Source organism: Palaemon carinicauda, chromosome 1 (assembly GCF_036898095.1).
Source record: "Palaemon carinicauda isolate YSFRI2023 chromosome 1, ASM3689809v2, whole genome shotgun sequence".
NCBI classification, from domain to species: domain Eukaryota; kingdom Metazoa; phylum Arthropoda; class Malacostraca; order Decapoda; family Palaemonidae; genus Palaemon; species Palaemon carinicauda.
Window position 1 is genome coordinate 225,961,005 of NC_090725.1, and position 24,032 is coordinate 225,985,036.

General features: G+C 43.3%; 1 protein-coding gene across 4 annotated transcripts in view; it reads right to left on the reverse strand.

Annotated features, from left to right (window-relative positions):
- Positions 1–24,032, reverse strand: part of mre11 (double strand break repair nuclease mre11) — a 432,238-nt gene that overhangs the window by 184,570 nt on the left and 223,636 nt on the right. For all 4 annotated transcript variants that reach the window (XM_068387688.1, XM_068387701.1, XM_068387695.1 and 1 more), the window contains exon 13: positions 13,439–13,561. In XM_068387688.1, coding sequence (XP_068243789.1) covers positions 13,439–13,561 — 123 coding nt within the window. The remainder of the gene's footprint in view (positions 1–13,438; positions 13,562–24,032) is intronic.

The following is a 24,032-nucleotide window of genomic DNA, read 5'->3' on the forward strand; positions in this document are numbered from 1 at the left end:
CAAGGTCCTGACTCCTGGCGTCAAGAAAACCCAGATCACCGCCTATGTCGCCGCGTTGTACTAAGGCTAGACGCTTCATAAAAAAACTTTCGTGATCAAAAAGATCGGAACTAAGGCGTCCTTGATCTCGACATTCGATTCGACTAGTGTCATCACGAAGTCCGAGGTTCTCAAGTTCAATGTCTTGCCTCTTGCTAGATCTCCGACGTCGAGCGTCCTGTAAGACGTGGCGCCGAGCTTCCTGTAAGACGTGGCGCCGAGCGTCCTGAAAGACGTGGCGCCGAGCGTCCTGAAAGACGAGGCACCGAGCGTCCTGTAAGACGTGGCGCCGAGCTTCCTGTAAGACGTGGCACCGAGCGTCCTGTAAGACGTGACGCCGAACGTCTTGGAAGGTGTGGCGCTGAACGTCCTGTAAGACGTGGCGCCAAGAGGTTAATAGGGGCGCCGAGCGTCCTGTAAACCGTGGCGCCGAGCATCCTGTAAGGCGTGGCGCCGAGCTTCCTGTAAGGCGTGGCGCCGAGCGTCCTGAAAGGCGTAGCGCGGAGCGTCCTGAAAGACGTGGCGCCGAGCGTCCTGAAAGACGAGGCGCCGAGCTTCCTGTAAGACGTGGCGCCGAGCGTCCTGTAAGACGTGGTGCCGAGCGTCCTGTAAGACGTAGCGCCGAACGTCCTGGAAGGTGTGGCGCCGAGCGTCCTGTAAGACGTGGCGCCGAGAGGTTAACAGAGCAAGACGCCGAACGTCCTATAAGACGTGGTGCTAAGCGTCCTGGTGTCAGAAGAGACTCTTCTTGTTGACAGGAATACGCAATTATTCTGATAGGTTCAAAGTTATCTGAAAATCCTTCATGAAGATCGTAAGAAAGAGCTCTGATAAGTAAATCGTCCAGATACAGGGAAGCTCTGATGACTCTTGAGTGCAGTATTCTGCTAAATTTAGCAAAAGTTTAATTGCAAAGCCTGCCTCTTATACTCCTCTCTAGATCTGGGAGAGAGATCTATTGGAGCTAAAACTAAAGGTTTCCCTATGAAAGGAAATTGTAATCCTCCTTCAGAAGATGTACTGACCAAAGGTCTGCTCCCCTCTTCTCCCAAGATTGCCAGAAGTTATATAGTCTGGCTCTACTGCCTGAAGGTGAAACCAGTCAGACTCTGCTTCCCCTTGTGACCAGGCTGACATGAGACTTTAAATAGTTCATGATTTCGATGTCTCTATGGAGAACTTTGACTTCTGAACAAAGGCATTGAGAGCAGTTACATCCAGGACCGGATAAAATCCTCCCTCTCCCAAAGGAGACACATTTGATGTTGCAAAGTCTGTTGGTCTTATCGGAGTAACTAACAAAGGAGGTTTCACTAGGAAAAAGATTTCGCATCCATCCTTTAGAAATAGCACGGACCTCAAAGTTATCCTGCCCCATTGCCTGGATTCCTTAAGAGACTCAGCGATCCACCCAGGAGGCTGTAAAAATCTCTGTGGGGCTGCCACAAGGACCTCGACCTTAATGTGGCTAGACCTCCACCCTTGCTATCCTGGAATACCTGATAAGGAAACTGGCTTCATAGGTTTATATGCCTCATTTACCTGCATTCCTTGAGAGACCCAGCAATCCACCCAGGGGGCCGTAACAGTCTCTGTGGGGTTGCCACAAAGTCCTCGACCTTAACATGGCTAGACCTCCACCCTATATGATATATCTGTTTTAGACGTTATGACGTTGTTACTGTTTTAAGAATGATTTATTGTAAAATAATTCTCATCATTTATCTCCTTATTTCCTTTCCTCACTGGGCTATTTTTTCCCTATTGGAGCCCTTGGGCTTAAAGCATCTTGCTTTTCCAACTAGGGTTGTAGCTTGGCTAGAGATAATAATAAAAATAATCTCGTACCCAGATACAAGATCTAGAGGCCAGGTTATTCAGAGGAAAAAAGAAAGCTGTCTTTCCTTGGTCCTTCTGAGACTCCAAACAGTCTCCCATCATCCTTAAGGCTCCATTGATGACCACGTGTAAATTCAGAGGGTGGCGAACGTGGAGCAACAGGCATAAAATAATTTAGAATCTAATCATAAAAACTTTCAAGAGTTTCTAAATCAACTGAAGGATGAAAGGAATAAGGATCTTCTCCTTATGATAATCTCAAATTCAACAGGGGAAAAGTGATTACCAATGTCTTCCTCTGACAAAGATCTCGTAAGACGTGGCGCCGAACGTCCTGAAAGACGAGGCGCCGAGCGTCCTGAAAGACGAGGCGCCGAGCGTCCTGAAAGACGAGGCGCCGAGCGTCCTGAAAGACGAGGCGCCGAGCGTCCTGAAAGACGAGGCGCCGAGCGTCCTGAAAGACGAGGCGCCGAGCGTCCTTAAAGACGAGGCGCCAAGCATCCTGAAAGACGTGGTGCTGATCGTCCTGAAAGACGTGGCGCCGATCGTCCTGAAAGACGTGGCGCCGATCGTCATGAAAGACGTGGCGCCGAGCGTTCTGAAAGACGTGGCGCCGAGCGTCCTGAAAGACGTAGCACTGATCGTCCTGAAAGACGTGGCGCCGAGCATCCTGAAAGACTTACCGCAGCGCGTAAAATGATCTTCATTGCGTCACTTGGCGCGTTCGGTTCATCAGAGGGTTCTAATGGCCGACTGGTGCTCTGGGATAAAAACCGTGTCTATGTTGGTTTGTAAGCATTATAGTATTGCTATTATCAGCAAATGTGATGCAATGCAAGACTAACAGCAATGTTAGTAGCTTAACGTCCAATGCTCTTTGCTTTCCCATGGCAAGGGCGAGCGTTCTTGGGAACGTCAACAGTAATGCTCGAGAGGACGTCTGCTCGTGAGCTAACGCCTCTCGTTTCCTTTGGCCGATCGACATTCCTTATCCCAGGGGTTGGGGTGCTTGGAAGAGGTCTAAGGCTAGGGAAAAACGTCCGCTGTGCTGAAGAAATTCACTGCACTAATTTAGCACAAACTTGCACTTTTAAACTCTTACACAAAAGACTATAATTCGTCCTGCCCGTTGTGAGAGATCTTTCTCTACTGCCAAGGACTTGAATGAGAATGCAAAATCATTTCTAGTTCTTGCTAAATAAAATTGTAACAAAATATCTATTATAAAATATTACACTGATATTTTCATTGTAAAATAAATGTTTAAACACACTTACCCGGTAGTTACATATAACTACCGGTAAAGATAAATGTTATACATACTCACCCGGTAGTTATATATAACTATCGGGAAAGTTACATGTTATATGATTCAAATGAACAGATATAGGAATAACATATATATATATATATATATATATATATATATATATATATATGTAAACAACCCTTAATTTTTAAAGGTTCCCAAAAATAGTGATTTGTTATGATTAAAATGAACAGATATCACAATAACGTATATAACGGATTTTGAGCGAAGCGAAAAATCTATTTTTGGGTGAGATAGCCATGGCGTCCTGATGGAAGGTTCCTTTTTGGTAGCTTCCTTGGGTAAATAACTACTAAGATATTCCCAGAGAATTTAACCACAGGTTATCACAGAATTCTAACTTCTGGAGCGAGTATCCTAAAGGTTTCCCTCTTAAGACATCGTATATCAACAGGGGACGCATGTATTAACGTGCCACACAGCTATCTACACGCCGAACAGACTTAACACTTCGGTGTGTAAGAGCGGAGAATAGCTGGGAGCCGTTCCACAGCTAATTTCGTCCGTGGCTACTTTTGGTACTCGAGACGTAAACAAACGGGCGCCATTGCTAAATGACGTCACGTCCGTCCTCATCCTGAAGCCAGTTGCTTGCCGATCACCATGATACAGTAGAGCAGGGTGGGACCTAAAAACTGGACGAAGTAGCAGGGAGGGTCCATCAGGACGCCATGGCTATCTCACCCAAAAATAGATTTTTCGCTTCGCTCACAATCCGTTTTTTGGGCTCAAGCCATGGCGTCCTGATGGAAGAATACCAGAGAATCAATGTATCATGGTAGATTTTCCCCTATTAGGTAAGTGCCAAGGGCTTTGAACAATGTAGCATAGTAATCTTAATAAAAGAACCGTAGGGAAGAATCTTCCTGCCCCCCTTGGCAGTGAAGTTCCCACGGGCCATGCCGAGATCAAAGTGGTTATCGAAGGGCTATTCACCTTGCTAGAAGAACCTGAAGAACTTGGAGACGAGAATGAATGGTTGGCATTCGTATCGGAACATACTCGAAGGCAGACACGTGGTGGTTGGACACTGTGTGTCGAGAAGGAGAGTTTCGTCTTTAGGGTATGAAGAGTAAGTATTCGCATTGGAATATTACATTGCGAAGGTGAATATATAATAAGGGTTAGGACCTTATTATCTCCATGAACCATAGGGAAGGGATAATAAAACTATGACAGGCATGTATTTTATAGTATAAGTAGGAGCGGATTGAGACGCACAAGTAATAAAATAAGAATTTTATTTCACAATTGCAGAAAAATAAATGAATTGCAGTAATAAGTAAATTTAATTTACAGTAAATATAATGTACATAGTAATAAAGACTTGCTCTTGAATCTGAAAGGGAATTTCAAATTTATTAGTAGGCACTCGTTCTCGAGGAACGTCAGTCTTTAATTAAAACACATCATGCTCTAGGCATGTGGCACTTGTGTGACGACTATGACATTTCACCTGGGATAAGAACAGTTATAAGAAAGCACTAAGTGTTTTCGACATCACTACGTATCGCTCGAGGGTCAACATAGGCACCCGAAGAGTTAGAGTCCCAAATAACTCGCTGTTCTATGCAGAGTTAGGTGCAGGTTTCATAACACTACCTGCGGCTACCACAAAATGTTTGACTTCGTGCACTTGTTTCGCATAATGTTTGAAGAAAACACGCGAGGACTTCCAGCCTGTGAAGCTTTTAAGGCTTTCGAAGTCCATACTCTGAAAGAAATTCAGAGACGATGCAACTTTTCTAGGATCGTGACCGGCGGGTGTACTGTCAGGATCCGCTCTGCGAATGAAGTAGGTGATTTTCGCTCTTAGTTGTTTCAGTGACAGGTCGCTGCCCGATGTTTCTCCTTTGAAGAGTTGGCCTCCACCAAAGTTCGAAGTTCTGCGAAGATAGACCTTGAGGCTCTCTACTGGGCATAGAGAGGCATCTTCCTTCAGGGGGCATATTCTCCAGGGGCCCCATCTTTTGGTGGGTAATTCGTTTTTGGCGAGAAACGTCGGATCCGGGGAGAGGGTAATGTCTCCTGAATCAGTAAACAGGATGTGACCCTCTTCTCTTGACAATGCCTCTATTTCGCTGACTCGGGCTCCTGAAGCAAGAGCAAAGAGAAATATAACTTTCTGAGTCAGATCCTTGAGAGGGCATGAATCATTATCCAAGTTGGAGGCGAAATGGAGCACCTTGTCCAATGACCAGGAGATCGGTTTCGGTGGGGGTGCTGGGCGTAGACGAGCGCATGCTTTCGGCAGTTTATTGAAGATGTCGCTGGACAGATCAATTTGGAAGGCATACAGCAGTGGTCTAGTCAAGGCCGATTTGCAAGTCAAGATCGTATTGGCTGCTAATCCCTGTCCATGAAGGTGAATGAAGAAGGACATGCAGAAATCAATGGTGATTTCCTTAGGATTTTTTGCCTTGACGAAAGAGACCCATTTTCTCCAAGATGATTCGTATTGCCGTCTTGTGGATTCGGTCTTGTATTCCTCGAGGAAGTCCAGACTTTTCTTCGAGATCCCAAACCTCTTCTTTGTGGCTAGGGAGAGAAAATCATGAGATGAAGGTCCTTGATTTTCGATGATGAAGCGAAGACAGTCGACTTCTGTACTTGTTGGGAGAGAACTGGGCCCAGGAGAGGGATCAGCTTGGGCTGCAGCTCCAGGACCAGGGGGTACCAGTTGCTCCGGGGCCACTTGGGAGCCACTAGGGCCGCTGTCCCTTTGGAGGTTCTCAGCTTGGAGAGGACTTTCAGCAGAAGGTTGGTGGGAGGGAACAGGTAGATCTTGGACCATCTGTTCCAGTCCAGTGACATGGCATCCACTGCTTCTGCCTTGGGGTCCTCGTACGGGGCCACATACCGAGGAAGTTGATTGTTGTCGCTCGTTGCGAAGAGATCAATCTGAAGTTCTGGGACTTGGTGAGAGACAGAGCGTCCGCTGTCACGTTGCGGAATCCTTGTAGGTGAACTGCAGACAGGTGCCATTTCTTCCTCTCTGCCAGACGGAAGATTGTCAGAAGCACCTGATTTATCTGGGGCGATCTTGAGCCTTGGCGATTGAGACATCAAACTACCACCGAGTTGTCTAGGGTTAGACGAATATGGATCGAGGGAGGCGGGGAGAGTTTCTTCAGAGTTAGAAGGACCGCCATGGCCTCCAAGATGTTGATGTGAAACGTCTTGAACAGGGGAGACCATGTGCCTTGAGCCTGTTTTTGGTGGGAGTGACCTCCCCAACCCTCCAACGAAGCGTCCGTGTGGATGTTGAGTGATGGAGGTGGGTGTTGAAGAGGAATGGACCTTTTCAGGGCCTTTGCTTCCGACCACAGCTTGAGGAGAAGTCGAAGTCTGTTTGGGAGCAGTCTCTTGAGGTCTCTTCGAGCGATGGATGCAGAACGTCTCCAGACTCCCGCTGCATCCTTTAGCTGTGCACGAAGCACTGGGTTTGTGATCGAGGCGAACTGTAGAGAGCCTAGAACTCGTTCCTGCTGGCGTCTTGAGATCCGCTTGGATTTCAGTAGTCGCTTGACAGACCCTGCTATTTCCTTCCTTTTCTTCTGGGGGATGGAAAGGCGGTGTGACTGAAGGTTCCATTGGATTCCTAACCATTGGAACTTCTGAGCTGGAGAGAGGCGAGATTTTTTTCACGTTTATCTTGAATCCCAGGTGTTCTAGGTACTGGGTGACTTTGCTGCAGGATTTTAAACAATCCTCGGGCGATGGAGCCCAGACTAGCCAATCGTCGAGGTAGGCCATCACCTGGACGTCTCGGAGGCGGAGCTGTTGTACTATGGCGTCCGCCAGCTTTGTGAAGATCCGAGGGGCCACATTGAGGCCGAAGGGCATGGCCCTGAAGGCGTAGCTTTTCCTTTGGAGTCGAAATCCTAGGTAGGAGGAAGCGTGATGGTTCATTGGAACATGCCAGTAGGCATCCGCCAGGTCTATGGAGACCGTGTAAGAACCTCGAGGCAGAAGGGTCCTTATCTGTTGAAGAGTCAGCATCTTGAACTTGTCGTTCGCTATGAACTTGTTGAGGGGGGATAAGTCCAGAATGACTCTGAGTTTGTCGGAGTCTTTCTTGGGGACACAAAACAGTCTCCCTTGGAACCTGGTGGACTTTACCTTCCTTATCACCTTCTTGTTCAAGAGATCTAGGACATATTCTTCCAGAAGGGGGGTTGATTGTTGGAAGAATTGCTGGAAGGTTGGGGGTGGTTGAGTCCAACTCCAGCCTAGACCCTTCTTGACGATGCTGTGTGCCCAGGGATCGAAGGTCCAACGATCCTGGAATTGGCGGAGTCTTCCTCCCACCGGAAGCACTTCATTGCTTCTGGTGTCCCGAGGGCTTACTGCCTCGGCCGCTAGCTCCCTTTCCTCCTCTGCCTCTGGAGGGACGGTGAGACGCGTCTCTGCCTGCACCTCTGCTTGAGCCTCTGCCTTTGGGACGAAAGGTAGTTGACTGTTGCTCGAAAGCAGGGGTGAAAACCGGTGACTGTGACAAGACCGGTTGGGTGACCAGCTGAAAGGTCTGCTGTGGTTGAGCTGCCACTTGGGGAGTAGCGGGTCCCGGAAACTGCCGTCTCTGTTGACGTTGCTGGGGTTTCTGCTTGAAGGATTTCCTCTTAGGTTGAGGTCCGTCGTCCTGGGAGGATTTCCTTTTCTTTGACATGCCCCACTTGTGGAGAAGGTTCCTGTTCTCCGTGGCGGCCTTGTCAGTAATCTCTTTCACGAGGTCAGAGGGAAAGAGGTGTTTACCCCAGATGTTGGAGGAAATCAGCCTCCGGAGTTCATGTTTCACAGTGGCACCTGAGAACAAATTCTCGACAGGCTCTCCGAGCCTTCATGAAGTGAAACAAATCCTTCACCAGGGTTGCCATGTGGGATTTGGCGAGTACCATGTAGTGGTCTGGTACTCTGGTGTCACAAGCCATGATGTCAAGTTGGACCTGGTGGGACATGGATGCTGCAAGCCTCTCCTTCGTATCTTGTTCCCGACGAAGGAGGTGGTCGTTGAGTTTCGAGAGGTCTTCGTTAAACTGACGTCCGGCTACGTCAGGATCTAGCTTTCCCACCACGAAAGTATGCTGGATATCCTTCCAGTGTCGAGCGTCGGGGGGAGTTACTATGGAGAAGGGTCTGCACTCCTCCAGTGCAGGGCAGGGTTTTCCTTCTTCCACAGCCTTGAGGCACGCAGCGAAGGCCTTTTCCATGAAGGGAAGGACTGCATTGTCGGGTGCGACGTAGGTAGGGTGCTTCTTGCTCAGGGCCGGAAGCTTAGAGCAGGTAAAACCCCTACTTTTAAATGTGTTGGCTAGCATAGCCTGGGCCTTCGTGAGATCGAACACTATCTCCTCCTTGGGTTCGGTCTCTTCTTTAGAGGCAGGTTCAGAACGGAGCCGGACGTAACAGTCCGGGTAAGCCTCGAAGTTTGGGAAGAACTCCACATCTTCCAGGGGGACCGTGCCGATCTTATCGCTGACAAAGATCCTGCCGGTCGCGATAACCATATGCTCAGCATACCTCCAGGGGTTGGCGTGTGAGCATGCAGGGAGATCCTTAACCGAGATCTTCTTCGGTTCTTTGGACCCCATCATGGACCTGATGAACTCTTGATTTTCTTTCAGCCTGTGGTCCATAATGGTTTTGATCATCCGGAACATCTCTTGGGCGGATGGAATGGGTTCCGGGGTAGTGGAGGTAGACGGGAGAGACACTTCCGTCGGTGTAGGAGTAGGGGCGGTGATGGAAGGAGGAGCGACCTCTTGCTCCGACTCGGTGTAATCCACCTGGTCCTCTTCATCTTCCGCACCTTGGGCCATAAGGGTCTTCTCCGTACCCTCCGAAACATCCGACATATGATCGTCGTTTTTGGAATCCAGGTGGCACTCGTGCATGGACTGGGCCATGACTACGTCTGGTTCCACCGTAATTTGGACAGTGGGGATTAGTTCTTTGGGAACTACAGAATTGGGGGAGGCCTTTGGGAACAGAAGGGACCTCATTTCTTCAGTGGCCAGGTATGGTCCAGTGGCATTCTTCTGGAAGCCACGCACCCACTTGCGTAGCTTATCCCGAGAAGTGTCCCTGACCTCCGCTGAGAGAGGATTATGGAAGGCATTGACTAGCCGATCCTGGCAGACCACACAGTTCTGCGGTCCCAGAACTTCAAGTCCCCTTTCTTGTTGGCACAAGGGGCGTGAGTCCTACACGCCGTATGCCCGTAGAATTGCGGGCGTTTCACAGCGCAGAAGTCGTAGTCACACTTCATCTGCTCCTCCTGTAAAAGAAAGAGAAAATGAGTATTGGGGGAGTCATAAGAATGGCTCTTAAACTAAGTTAATATTAATAATTAATTTTAACTTGATAAAGGGTGTGATGCACAGAGGAAGGGTTGAGATAGGATAGGAACATACTCCGTGCATCCCGCCCGGCTGGTTACCGTAACTTTCATCCTTGGACAATCCGAGGTGACCGAAGGCACAGGATAGAATTCCAGTAGAAGTCCATAGGGCGGATAGAATTCTATGGGAATTGTCAAGGATATAAGGTTGGGACTGAGGCCACTCAGTTCCAAATTAGGGGACTAAAGATCCCATAGGGTAACGGCTTCCGGCAACCAGCCGCGCTAAGATACACGCAGCATGCTGGAAATCTGTAAAATGCAAGAAGACAGCATGATTACCAATAGAACAGTAATAAGATACTGATCCATTTACATAAACAAGCCATCTGGTTGCAGTGTAGGGCTATCAATATCAGATGATAGCTAGTAGAAGGGGGTGCAAGTCGCCTTGACGCCTCCGGAAGGTTCCGGCAGACCGCCGGCACGCCGGAGGCCGCTCCAGCAGTTTCTGGCATTAGGACAGACAATATAAAAGTCAAGAGTAAAACCAGGGTGGCGGCCGCCGGCAGAGGGAGCGGCGGCTCCGGCAGCCGGAGGTTGCCGGTTTGGTGACAGGAACAAGGATGGTTATAGCAGAACCGGACTGCCGGCAGTGGATGCCGGCACTCCGGGGGCCGGCCGGCGGGCGGACGACCAAGCTATGAGGAAGGAGGGAGAGCCATCGGCTGGAGGCCGGCGGCAGGCGGCAGTCCCCCGGCACACGGAGGACTGCCGGCCGAGGGGATAGGGAATGAGTCACCAAGGTAGGAGGTGGGTATCACCGACAGTGGAGGCGGCAAGGGACCGGCACCCGGATAGTGAAAGAGACAGAAGGAGGGATGTAGGGGTCCGGCCATGGACTCCCAGACATCCCCCCTGAGTGGGTGTACCCATGATAGAGGCTGACTCTATCACCCAGAAGCAGGGGCCGCAGAGGACCGGGAGCTAAGGTAGCCCAAGGGAGGGCTAGGGGACACCCAGGGGGGGGGGAGACCCCTGCATACAGAACGCATCCAGTGGCTAACCCCATAGGACACTATGAAGGGTATATGTACCAGAGCGGACTGCACACAGAAGCTCAAGGTAGCCCTATCACTCCACCCTAAGGAGGAGCTGTAGGACAGGGGACAGATGGGTATAGACTAACCTAAGTATAGGCTAGGCCATACAAGAGATAGGTGGGGAGGGGAGAAGAGAAGAGTCTTCCATGGAGGGGGTTCTGTACCAGAGCGGCCACTAAGGAAGGGAGGACACTCCCTAGCCTAGGGTAAGGCAGCTTGACTGAAAACGGTGCATGGGTATAGTTTCAGCAAGGAACAGAATTAACCCCTCCAAAACCTAACCTAGAGCAGGGATGTACGTCCTGAACTAGGAAGGATTGAAGACATATCGCTATTGCAGGAAAGTCGTAGACCTAGCCCTAGCAATAGAGGAAGGACTAGCCGTTCCTCACTCTCAGGCGCAACCCTAAGGGGGGATCATTCCCTTAGGGAGGACAGAGAGGCGATAAAATACTCTGATATGAGCTTGATCCCCTTACGTGGTAGGGGGAGCAAGGCTACACAGAGGGAATGCCCTAGGGCAGGGGGATGAAGGAAGCATATAAGGGTCCTACATGTAGGTTAGGTTAGAAAGACACACTAACTAACCTATCCCCTATATGGTCCCTGAAGGCGAAAACACTTGCATCACAGTCAATAGTATTGTAAAATAATGCCACTATCTTCATAAATAAGCCTAGGATCACTGATAAATATCATGCATGAACACTGATATAGGCGCTCTGGCCTGGGGGCTATAGTAGCCAACTGGTATGGGGTCAATCGATGACCGGTAAAAAGCGTCAAAACACGATATAAAAGTTCCTAGCTATGAAGACTAAATAAACTAATAGTATCGATTAGTAAATAAGGCCGGAAGCGTTGTTGAGGCTAACTAAATAAGGCATGCAGAACAACAACGACGCCATAAAATGGCGGGTCCGGTTGAGGCACAGCTCTGCCACAAAACATCAAATATCTCGAAAAGTAAAATTTACTTTACGGTCAGAGCTTAACTAAACAATACTGGAACCTTGTACTCAACTTTCCAGAAGAAGGCGAGGCCGAAGGTAGCGACATGATGAAGATGCAAGTCGATAAAGTAAGCACAGGGAAAATCCGTCTAAGTAAGGCGAGCTACTATGCAAAGGATGAAGACGGACGTGACGTCATTTAGCAATGGCGCCCGTTTGTTTACGTCTCGAGTACCAAAAGTAGCCACGGACGAAATTAGCTGTGGAACGGCTCCCAGCTATTCTCCGCTCTTACACACCGAAGTGTTAAGTCTGTTCGGCGTGTAGATAGCTGTGTGGCGCGTTAATACATGCATCCCCTGTTGATATACGATGTCTTAAGAGGGAAACCTTTAGGATACTCGCTCCAGAAGTTAGAATTCTGTGATAACCTGTGGTTAAATTCTCTGGGAATATCTTAGTAGTTATTTACCCAAGGAAGCTACCAAAAAGGAACCTTCCATCAGGACGCCATGGCTTGAGCCCAAAAAAAAAAAAAAAAATATATATATATATATATATATATATATATATATATATATATATATATATATATATCCTGTATATATATATATATATATATATATATATATATATATATATATATATATCCTGTATATATATATATATATATATATATATATATATATATATATATATATATATATATATATATATATATATATATATATACTGTATATATATACATATCTATCTATATATATATATATATATATATATATATATATATATATATATATATATGTAAACAACACTTAATCTTAAGGGTTCCCAAAAATAGTGGATTGCTACACTTTACAATTGGAACATACTGTATATGTGAATATACGAATAATACTAGAATCCCAACATCGAAAGAAAATAAACAACGATATCAAGAATTGCTGGGACTGCATCGTATTTTCATGAGAACTACACAGTGAAAATTAATAATATGCTAGTTCTATTTAATCTTTGAAAATAGATTGATGATTTAAAGAATGAATACTAAAAAGACAAATATTTTCTTAAAAATTAATATAATCTTTTTATATTGAAAGTTAAATACTATTGTAAGTTAGACTTCCTTTTCATTCTTTACAAGAAAAGCAAAGAAAAGAATTATGCAACATATTACGTAGTACTATGTAGCTTACGTCACATGATTGTGACGTCATAGAGATGGAACGATCTCCGCCATCATGTTTAAAGACTAGGTTCGTAAGTTTTACACTAGGGGGAAAAACTCCCATTCCTACCTCGGTTAAGATACAAACGTAGTTAAAGCACTAAAACTCAGTAAAAATAAAATCCAAACAGGGAAGGCTAAAAATTAATTGTACATCACCAAGATAACTGTAATATACAGGTTACAACGAGTGAAAAATCCAACATCTTGCCGCTAGCGCGGCAGGGAATATATGAGGGTTCCTGGATTGGTTCCTATGTACCTCGCTAGGGCGCAGGGATGGTACACCTGGCTATCCAATCGGCAATTGGCGCGAGTTTTGAATTTTCTGCTGTGACGTCAGGGACGTAAGCTATATATATAACTACCGGGTAAGTCTTATGTTTAAAATTGTACAGTTCTTGTTGATTATATCGTTGTCCGTCAGTCTGAACAGACTTTGGAGTAGTATTTCTTATTTTTCTTTAATCTTATTTTTCATTGTCAACAAAGTTACGCTCCCTGATAGGTAGCCCTGCGAATTTCATGTAAGATTCATAGAAATTACAGTATTTAATTAATTAACTCTTAACAATTATTTTGAAATGTGACAGAAAGCATAATTACCTAGACAGTTCAAGCTGTGCTTTTGCATTTGATGCTCTGCTGGAGCTAGCCTGGTATCCTGAAGCAGAAGTAGCTCTTGAGCCACGACCTCCTCTTGCTCGGGTTCCACGAGATCCACGACCCCTAATGATTGAAAAAATAATAAGATATTAGCAATTTATTATGTAATTACAGTAAAAATTTCCTATAAAAAGATAATCCACCCCAACCCATTCCAGTACAATAAACTGGAAGACAAAGTGACATGATCTACCCATGTAGTATTATTGCCATACACTGCCACATGATCCCAATACGTCACTAGAAGGGTAGGGCAATAAAGGAAAAAAGGAGAGATTTAGTTTGGAGGTAAATGCTGATACTTGACCAGTTTTGAGAAAGGAACAATATGAATAACAGGTGAGTAATGAAACAGATAATTTCATCCTTAAAGCTGCTCTACCTGTAATAAATATGCTAATACATCAAGGGAATGTATGTATTCATTTACATATATACAAATATATATAAAAGAAAAAAAATTATACACACCATTTGCAATGTCCAGATACATACTTGGATTGGTAATATTAAAAATAAACATATATAAAATACTATCCTATCTTTTACAACCTAAGAAGGGCAATCAAGAGGGCTAAAACAACCCTAGATTCTAATAATGTGATAGTCTCCATATAGTTTCATAGAGTACAGTTGGGTTCGGATAAACTGCCTTAGAATTGGTTGTCTAACCAGATTAGTTTGAACAGCAGCCTTCTTGGGAACCCTGACAACAATTCTTCCCCTTCTTCAGCAGACAAGCATTTTCCATTCTCCCTACATGTCCAGGTACTTAAACACGGTCCTATCAACTCTAGCTACTAATCAATTTCTTACACCTGCTATCATTCTCACTACTTCGTTCCTAAACATACCTAATCGAGATACACCAGCTATACTCCTCAGACACTTCATCCCGAACACTTTCAATTTGTGTCTCCGTCACTTTCATCCCTCACAACTCCGATGTATACATAAAAGATTGTACAATCACTTTCTCATACAAAATTTTCTTTACATTCATTCCTAACCCTATATTCACTACCCCCAACACTTTACATCATTCACTCTCTGACATACATCTGCTTCCACTCCACTATTTGCAGTAACAACAGACCCCAAGTACTTAAACTGATCTATTTCCTCAGGTAACTCTGCACTGAAGATGAAATTCAATCTAGCGTAGCTCCCTTCTCGGGCAACTCATAACCTTACTCTCACATACATTAACTCTCAACTTCCTTTTTTGTCACACACCCTTCCAAACTCTGTCACCAATCGACCCAGCTTCTCCTCCAAGTCTGCAACCAATACAGTATCATTCGCAAACTACAATAAATTCACATCCCACTCATGATCACTTTCATCTATCAGTGCCAATCCACGACCAAGCACTTAAGCATTCACCTCTCTTACAACTCCATCAACAAACAAATTGAACAACCATGGCAACATCACACATCCCTGTCTCTGTCTCACTTGATGAAAACCACTCACTGATTCCATTTCCTACCCTAACACATGCTTTGCTACCTATGCATAAACTCTTCACAGCTTGTAACAACCTTCTACCAATTCCATAAAACCTCATTACCTCCCACATTGCTTTCCTATCAACTCTATCATAAAATTTCTGACGATCCATAAATGCAACATACACCTCCCTACCTTTCGCTAAATATTTCTCGCATATCTGCCTAACTGTAAAAATATGATCCATACATCCCCTACCTTTTCTAAAACCACCAAGTGCTTCTTAGATTGCATTCTCTGCTTTATCCTTAATCTTATTCATTAACACTCTATCATACACTTTTCCAACCACACTCAACAAATTAATACCCTTAGAATTAAAACATTCATGCACATCTCCCTTACCTTTGTATAGTATAGCGGAAAAATACACACACACACTGGTACCATTGACAACATAAAACAGATATTAAATAATCTCACCAACCATTCAAGTACAGTCACACCCAGTTCCTTCAACATCTAAGCTCTCGCACCATTAATACCAAGTGCTTTTCCTACTTTTGTTTCATCTAATGCTCTCTTCACTTCCTCACTTGTAATCTATCTCTCATTCTCATCTCCCATCACTAGCACCTCAACACCCACAACAGCAATTATATCTGCCTCCCTATCATCCTCAACATTCAGCAAATTTTCAAAATATTCAGCCAATCTTTTCTTGCCTCATCTCCTTTCAACAACCTTCCATTTTCATCCTTCACTGTCTTTTCATTCCTTGATTCACACTTTCTTACTCTCTTCAATTCTTTCCAAAACTAATTCATATTCTCTTCATATGAATGACCCAATCGCTGACTCCACCTCTAGTCAGCTGCCCTCTTTACCTCATTTATCTTGCATTTTACTTCCACATTTTTCTTTCTATATCTTTCATACTTTACATTATTACTCTGCAGCCATTCTTCAAATGCCCTCTTCCTCTTTCATCTTCTGTCCTTCATTCTAACATTCACCACCCTTCCTCATGCTGCCTCCAACAATCCTCTTGCAACACATATCACTTGCATACTGACCGAGATTTTCTTTTACTAACTTCCACTTCTCCTCTAGATCACCAGTTTCTCTCACTTTCAACTTTTCTTGATATTCAATTCTTACCTCTAGTTTTTTCAATTATCCACCTTCACTACCTCCCTTTTACATCCCCAAATTCTATTTCCCCACTCTTTTGCTACAACTAATTTTCCTTCAAACAAAAAATTTTCAAACCAAGGAGATTAAATGGCTGTCCCCCAAGCGGATTAAGTGAAGTCGGCCGTCTCGGCCAAGTGTAGACAAAATGGTCGCAACCTGATGGCTGGGACCTATATATACGTCCATCATCTGCATCGACACGCTACAAACTATTCCTGCTCTTCAGTTAATAATGCCAACCTCGTGTAATGCTCATGAATGTAATCAAATATTCGAGAAAATTAAAATCATACTATTATATTTCATTGGCAAGTGCTTTTTTCAATGTTATGTTTACCACAACCTCGAATTATATCAAAATGGTATCAGGAAGTCGATGAAAAACCAGGATTCACTAGTCTTTCATTTTCAGTATTGAAGATGATAGCTGATGCAACAATTATGTTCATTGATAATGGCTGAGATATCAATTAGGCAACAAATTGAGTGGGATGGCACAAGACCTTAAGGTTTTATTGACAATGGTACTGAATTGGATGATGATAGCATTCCAGTTGCAAGAGAAGTACTTGCATTTATGGTGAACCCAGGAAGGGCAGTTGGAAATTTCCAATAGACTATTTGTTTGATAAATGGACTAGGTGCAGCTGAGCATGGTAATAAGCTGCATTTAGGGGGGTCAAAATTATCTCTTTAACTTTGAATGGACTATCAACGAATGCTGCTATGGATAAAGAGATTGGTTGCAATCTAGATTCTGAAAATATAAAAGCTCCATTTGCAGGGATGCAAGAACAGATATTTATTTTTTTTCACACATGCCATATGCCAATGTTAATTAGGAATTCATTAGGGGGAAAAATATTTGGTTGATGTGGAAGGAAACTTTATTAAGTAGGATTTCCTTGAAGAATTACATAAGCTTCAAGAATGCAAGGTTTGGCATTTTGGGTATATATCAGGATTGTGACATCTGGCAAGAATTGAAAAAAAAAAGATGAATGTTAGACTTGCAGTGCAACTACTAAGTGAATCTGTTGCAAAAACACTGCAGTTTTGTCTGCATAACTATTTCGTAGAGCTCAAGGGATACGAAGCAACAATTAATTTTATTACCATTATAAATAATTGTTTGATTTGATGAATTTAAGGAATTTGTGAGGGTGGGACTTTAAAAGACCAATAAAAAAAGAATAAAAGATTCTTTAAAATTTTTTGGGTCATACAGAATTATATCTAAGACAACTTAAACTTCCATGTAATAAACCTCTGCTGAATTCCAATTGCAAAACTGGCTTTCTTGGATTCATAATTTGTATACAGAGTTTGATTAGAATATATGATAACTTAATAGGTCGTCCTGAACCCCAATCAAATTTTTGGTAATGTATAAGATAAGCCAAGATCACCTAGAACTCTCTTTTGGTCAAGTTAGATCTATGGGAGGATGTAATAACAACCCAACTGCCCGTCAGGTTTCTGCACCTTACAAACAAATTTTAGTTTAAGCAGCATTCTTGCCTATATTACGGGATCCGTTGTTTTTAAACTGAAAATATCATTAAAGTATCAAACCTGCATTAATGCTTTTACTGGTACTGATATAATAGCTCTTTGCATTCTTTAATTAGACTGGAAAATAAAGGTGCTCTAATACACCCATCTGATGACGTGATACATATAGTATATGCCTGCTGTGAAAAGTAATTCAGATACTTAATAGCAATTGGCAGTGATAGGCATATGGAATTGAATAAAAGGGTATGCAAAAAATTGTAATCTGTATTAGATTATTATACTTTTATAAATATATTTTCAAAATCATGTAAGCATATGTACATAACCAAACCAGATAATAATCATATTGTTCAACTTAATAAGGCTGTTGAAGAAAAATACCAACAGATTAGAAATTTTCATGCTGCCAAAAAGTTCTTGGCAAGATTACTGGCAAAGAAATCAAATGAGAAATCGTCAGACGTATAAAAAACTGATACACTTTAGTGGCCAGTAGTCACTTCCTGAATGAATTGTATGTCATTGTATAGAAAAAAAAAACTCCAAAACATGAATCATTTCCTTCTTAATGACTACTTCGCTTTAGAAGCCAGAAGTAATTTTATCTTAAATTCTTGTGCCTGATGAAAACATTAGAGGGAATTATCCATTTACAAATGAAATTTTTATCACTTCATTACAGTAATCTTCCATTTCCCTTTATGAGGAATTGATCCTTCTTAGGATTATCCTAATACTCAAGAGTAACGGGGAAAGGGTAAAGCGCTAGCTGATTACTCTCCTCTCAAGACCTTCCTACCTACGTTGGGGGTCATGTCGGCTATGACAGTTGGCTTCACCGTTTCCCCTACCTGCGCCACCTCCACCCATTTAACTTCCTTGGTTCAAACATACTGTTAGCCATACCCCCAAACATATGCATATCTTTCAATCTTCCAACCATCCTTGTTGTTTTCAACACAAAATCCATTAATGCCCTTTCTACGATTCTCCCACTTGCCACTCTAACCCATGCATAATTGTTTATATCTTTCTTTTTGAAAAAAACCTACAACTTACCACCAACTCTTGTTCAACACACATATCTACCAGCCTCTCACCACTCAAATTTTCACCTGGCACACCATACTTCCCAGTAACACCTTCTACCTCTCCAGGTTTATAGCATCCTGCTTTTCCAACTAGGCTTGTAGCTTAGAAAGTAATAATAATAATAATAATAATAATAATAATAATAATATGACAAATTCGGAGATAATTTGTATTTTTCCTAACCATACAAACCTTAGCTATTTACATAGGGTATTACAGTAGGGTCCCGAATTAAGCGTGTTCGAATTACACGATTCCCCTTTTCCACGATCGCTATTTTTCAAAAATAAATTTTCTGTATCCACGAGGCTGTTCAAAGTTCGCGAGTCAAGCACTACAAAATGTATCAAATCTATAGTCTTTTTAAGTATATTGGTAGCCCTAAATACGGTGATTTATAATAAATGTTACAAAACAATATTAACATTACATTTCATTAACATAATTTCATAATGAATAGCCTATTTAAGGATAAAATTCCACATCAACAATGAAATCAACTGTTAACTGTGCGAGTCCAGCTGACAAAATGTAAACAGAAATGTGGTTACGTTCTCGGCAATCTTTATCTTTCTCCAACCTTACGATAATTGTAATGGTAGTGTTAATGATGGTATATTAAAGCATTATTTTTGTTTAGTACAGTATATTTAAAAGCCTTATTTTTCCCTCTGGGCGTTCAAGGTTTTCACGTGTAGACTGGGTTCGTTTATCGGCAGTGAATAGCCTAAACTTCGGTAACGAGTCGTCAATATTTTGTTATATTTTAAACAGTAGGCTATACATTTGATTTGCAAACATTGGTTTTGTAGAGTAGACGGTAAAATAAAATCTAGAGAGAGAGAGAGAGAGAGAGAGAGAGAGAGAGAGAGAGAGAGAGAGAGAGAGAGAGAGAGAGATTTGATGGTTTGCAAACATTGGTTTTGTAGAGTAGACGGTAAAATAAAATCGAGAGAGAGAGAGAGAGAGAGAGAGAGAGAGAGAGAGAGAGAGAGAGAGAGAGAGAGAGAGAGAGATTTGATGGCAGAAATCTCTCTCTCTCTCTCTCTCTCTCTCTCTCTCTCTCTCTCTCGATTTTATTTTACCGTCTACTCTACAAAACCAATGTTTGCAAATCAAATGTATACTGTTTAAAATATGACAAAATATTGACGACTCGTTACCGAAGTTTAGGCTATTCACTGCCGATAAACGATAACAAACCCTTTAATGCAAACTAACTGTATCCTTTGATATTCCTCTATATTTATCACGAATTCCTTCTATACCTCCTCAGACACTCTTATTTCAAATATCTAAATTATTCTTATCACAACTAACACCATCTAGTCATTTTCATTCCATTATATCTATTATTCCTCTGAATCTTATTCCCTTTCCTTATTCTGTTTATTCGATGGGATTCGTTTTTCCCTTTACCGTCTTTCAGAATCTATTTTTAGCCACTGGCAACCAAATCCCCCCTTCCCCCGTCACCTACCGTCTCCCCTGCGAGTCCACCCAGCCTATCTCATCACTCCCCCCACCTTCATCCTCCCCTGTTCTAGGTCTGTAACCTTCTGCGTCATAATATCTCTCTCTCTCTCTCTCTCTCTCTCTCTCTCTCTCTCTCTCTCTCTCTCTCTCTCTCTCTCTCTCTCGTTATACAATACTTACAAATAGATGAAGAAACCAAAATCGGTTTTCTTGAAGTGTCAATTAAATACAAAACGAAAAAATTATACCGTGTATACATCCATTTCAATCATAGCTTAAAATACGGTAACCGATTTCGTCAGCAAACCACTATTTTTTAGGAAACACCATTCTATTCCAGAAAATTTTTACTCTTTAAATGTCAATTGCGCTATAATAAAACATGTACTTATGTTGTAAAATTTTGGGTGTGTTTTAAAAATCGAGTATTGCTAACTTATTTTTGTTTTACTTTTGGCTGTGATCACATCAGCTGATGTCTAGCTTCCGCGCGAATACTATAACAAAGAATTGTTTACACCATTTCTTAACTTATTCAAACCATCTATACAGTTAATATTACATAAACACCAATGTGTTATAAACTATCATATTTATTGTTTAGTACTTTAAAACCATCCCTCTCTCTCTCTCTCTCTCTCTCTCTCTCTCTCTCTCTCTCTCTCTCTCTCTCTCTCTCTCTCTCATCGAACGTTATAGCGGTAACCTAATTGTTCGGTGACTTTAAAAATAGGCCTAGTACTTTCTTCTTTTACCTTTTTTGCATATGGATCCATAATTGAGGTGGGTACAAGTTGACTTATAACTGAAGTTAGGAAAAGTATTTTGGATATGGAAAGGACAATTATCTTTCGTAACAGTTTAGAATTATCGTAAGTTATCACTCTGTCATTAGCGGCAGTTTGCTATTGTGGATTAAACGCATAAGGAAAAAAAAATTTCCAGCTTTGCTACGAATTTAGGAATTTATATGGATACGGTAAGTAAAATATTTGTAATAACATAATGTTTACTAAATGTTTGTAATATCATTAGTTATGACTTAGATCATGTGTGTTTAATGCATTCGTTTGTTTATTATGATCGAAGATGGAGCGTAAACAAATGGAAGGTTTCCGTTTCAGGCGGCATCATAAAGAAAAACATTTCATAAATGGCATTCATTTCATTTATTTGAAAGTTCTAATAAAAAATAATTAGAACATTGGTAATAACAAATTCAACATATAATCTATACTTGGTAAAATTGCTGTCAATTCAAAAACACAGATGTATAAATGCGTCTGTTTCTTCGTTGTGATCAGAGTTAAACGTAAACAAAACATTGGTTGTCGTTTTCTATTCTGCTTTTTAGCGTGTTTAGGAAACGCATGATATAAAATCGCCTTTATTTTGATAATTCTGGATTTTCAATCATACAACAAGCTAGTCTATAGAGTGATGGTTTTGCTATTCACCAGTTGTATTATACAATAGATATGACAAACATTAAAATTTGTCTGTATTTTGGGTTGTGTTGTAACGGGAAATATATGGTGTTTACACCTATCCTGGTTATAATTTTAACCATTTTTCAAGTTATTAGAACTTTAAAGTATATTAAATGTTTTATTTATTTACAAAAACAATTTGATATTATAAAGAAATACAGTATAGTACAAAGAAAGTATTGGAAATGGGTAGTAAACACATTTGAATAGGCAAATTGCTGGTTGCCATGGCCACAATGGAATTATTTCTGTTAGTTGTGTGTTTCGAAATTCGCAATTTTCCATTTACACGAGGTCATTAATCGACCAAATTCTCGCATAATTCGGGACCCTACTGTACTTTCGGCGTAGCTGAATGACGAGCCATTAGATTTTTAACGAGGGTTAACTACCCTCTCGCTAGTTAGCGAGGAGGTAGGGGAGGTGTAGCTATCTACCCTCCCCCTCACACACACCGGAGAATAATCCACTTTACTTAGAGGTAGGACAGGGCTGGCGGGCACATAACTGTAAATAGCTAGGGTTTGTATAGTTAGGAAAAATACAAATTATCTACGAATTTGTCATTTGTTCCGTAACTGAAATACAAACCACGCTATTTACATGGGGTGACTTAACCCTTAGGAAGGGTGGTAAGTCCCGGCCATACTGGCTTTGGCTTGCCCGGGGATTCCATATTCAAGCGATCAAGTACTCGGACAATAGGGAAACCCTGCTCCTCGCTGGCGGTTGTGAAACTGCCACGGCCTACATAAGGTGTGTGCGAAGGTGAAAAGTGACTTGTTCCAGGCAGTTGCCCTGGAGTCCGTCAGAAGGAAATCCAGGCTAGGACTCTCCCAATACCACCTCGTCAGGGTATGGGGACATGACAGTATTACACCTAATACTAGGTATAAAAGGAAGCATGGTCTACCTGCAGTGGTTTGAGGTCAGCTGTGCAGAGAACCCAGGATGCTGCTTTCTCCGTGGGAGGAGAGGATGAAGAAAAGAATAAGGGCCAGACAGATCTTTTCATTCATGCAGACTAACACCAGGTAACAATGCCCTCAACCTTCTGCTACTTATCCATCAAGGAGCCTGAGGTTTAGACCAGCTGTTGTGAAGCCACCACAGAGCCGATAGAAACGTATCGAGCCCCTGTGGGTCATGTCTTTCAGGTAAGGGGATGAGAAGAAGGTCTGATGCTCAACATCCTCGCTTGAAGGACCTGCGTCACTGAATGATGCTCCATGAAGGGCAGGGACGTATCTAAACCCCCGACATCATGGGCTCTAGGGCGATGTGACGGAGAAGGGTCAGGATTAAAGGCAGGGTGTAGCACCCTGCGAATCCGGGCCGAGATGGTACTCCTGGAGACCCTTCTCATCGTTACCCAGGATCCAAGAACGAGACTTGGGCCTGGAGAACGAACTGCAGCTGTTCTTTGAAGACGCCAGCTCAGACTCCCTACCGGCAAGGTAGGAGATGGTCTGAGTCATCTGCTACAGGACGGAGACTCGAATCCTGGAAGGTGTCGAACAGCGGGCCCGGCACTCCCGGATTCTGAGTCTCGGCAACAAACCTCAGGGACGAACCTGAATGTTGCCTCCCCCTAACCCCATGAATGGGCGAAGTCGTAAGAGAGACCATGTGACTCGCTTGGCTGAAGACAGGCTAGCAGGAACACCGTCTACCCAGAAGGGTGGTGATCTGGGGACTTACGTAGTGGTTCGTCAGTGGGTTTCTTTAGAGACTCGAGGACTCGAACCACGTCCCAAGGAAGAGGTCTCACCTTCGACTGAGGGCAGGAGAGGACAAGGCTTCCCATGCGAAGGAAGAGTTCCAACAGGGGAGAAATATTTGACCTTAGAGCCTGGAGGCAAGACTTAAGGCTGAGGGATAGCCTTTCACAGTCGAAACTGAAAGGCACATTAATCCCGCAATCCCACTAGGGGCTCCGCCATCACTGGAAGCGGCATCGTGTGGAGGGATGCCCTCTCCTCGACACCGGCCACAGAAACTCGCTCTATCGCCTGGGAGACTACTGCGGAAGACTTGCGCAGGTGTCCAGGCCTTCTTTTCGCCACTTGTGCGAAAATCGTCTCTCTTTGAGGAGAAGCTGGAAAGACTCCCGGCGGGAAGTTGGAGCAAGTTACGGAGGCAACACATCGACGATGTCCCACCGTTGCTGGAAAGCATCCTACCAGAGGGCCTTGGGATCCGTGACCGGGGAGCAGTACAGCTGGAGCTTGCAGCTCAGTGCTGTAGCGAAAAGGTCCACAGAGCGAGCCCCACCTAGACAGGACTTGTAGGCTACTTGAGGATCCAAA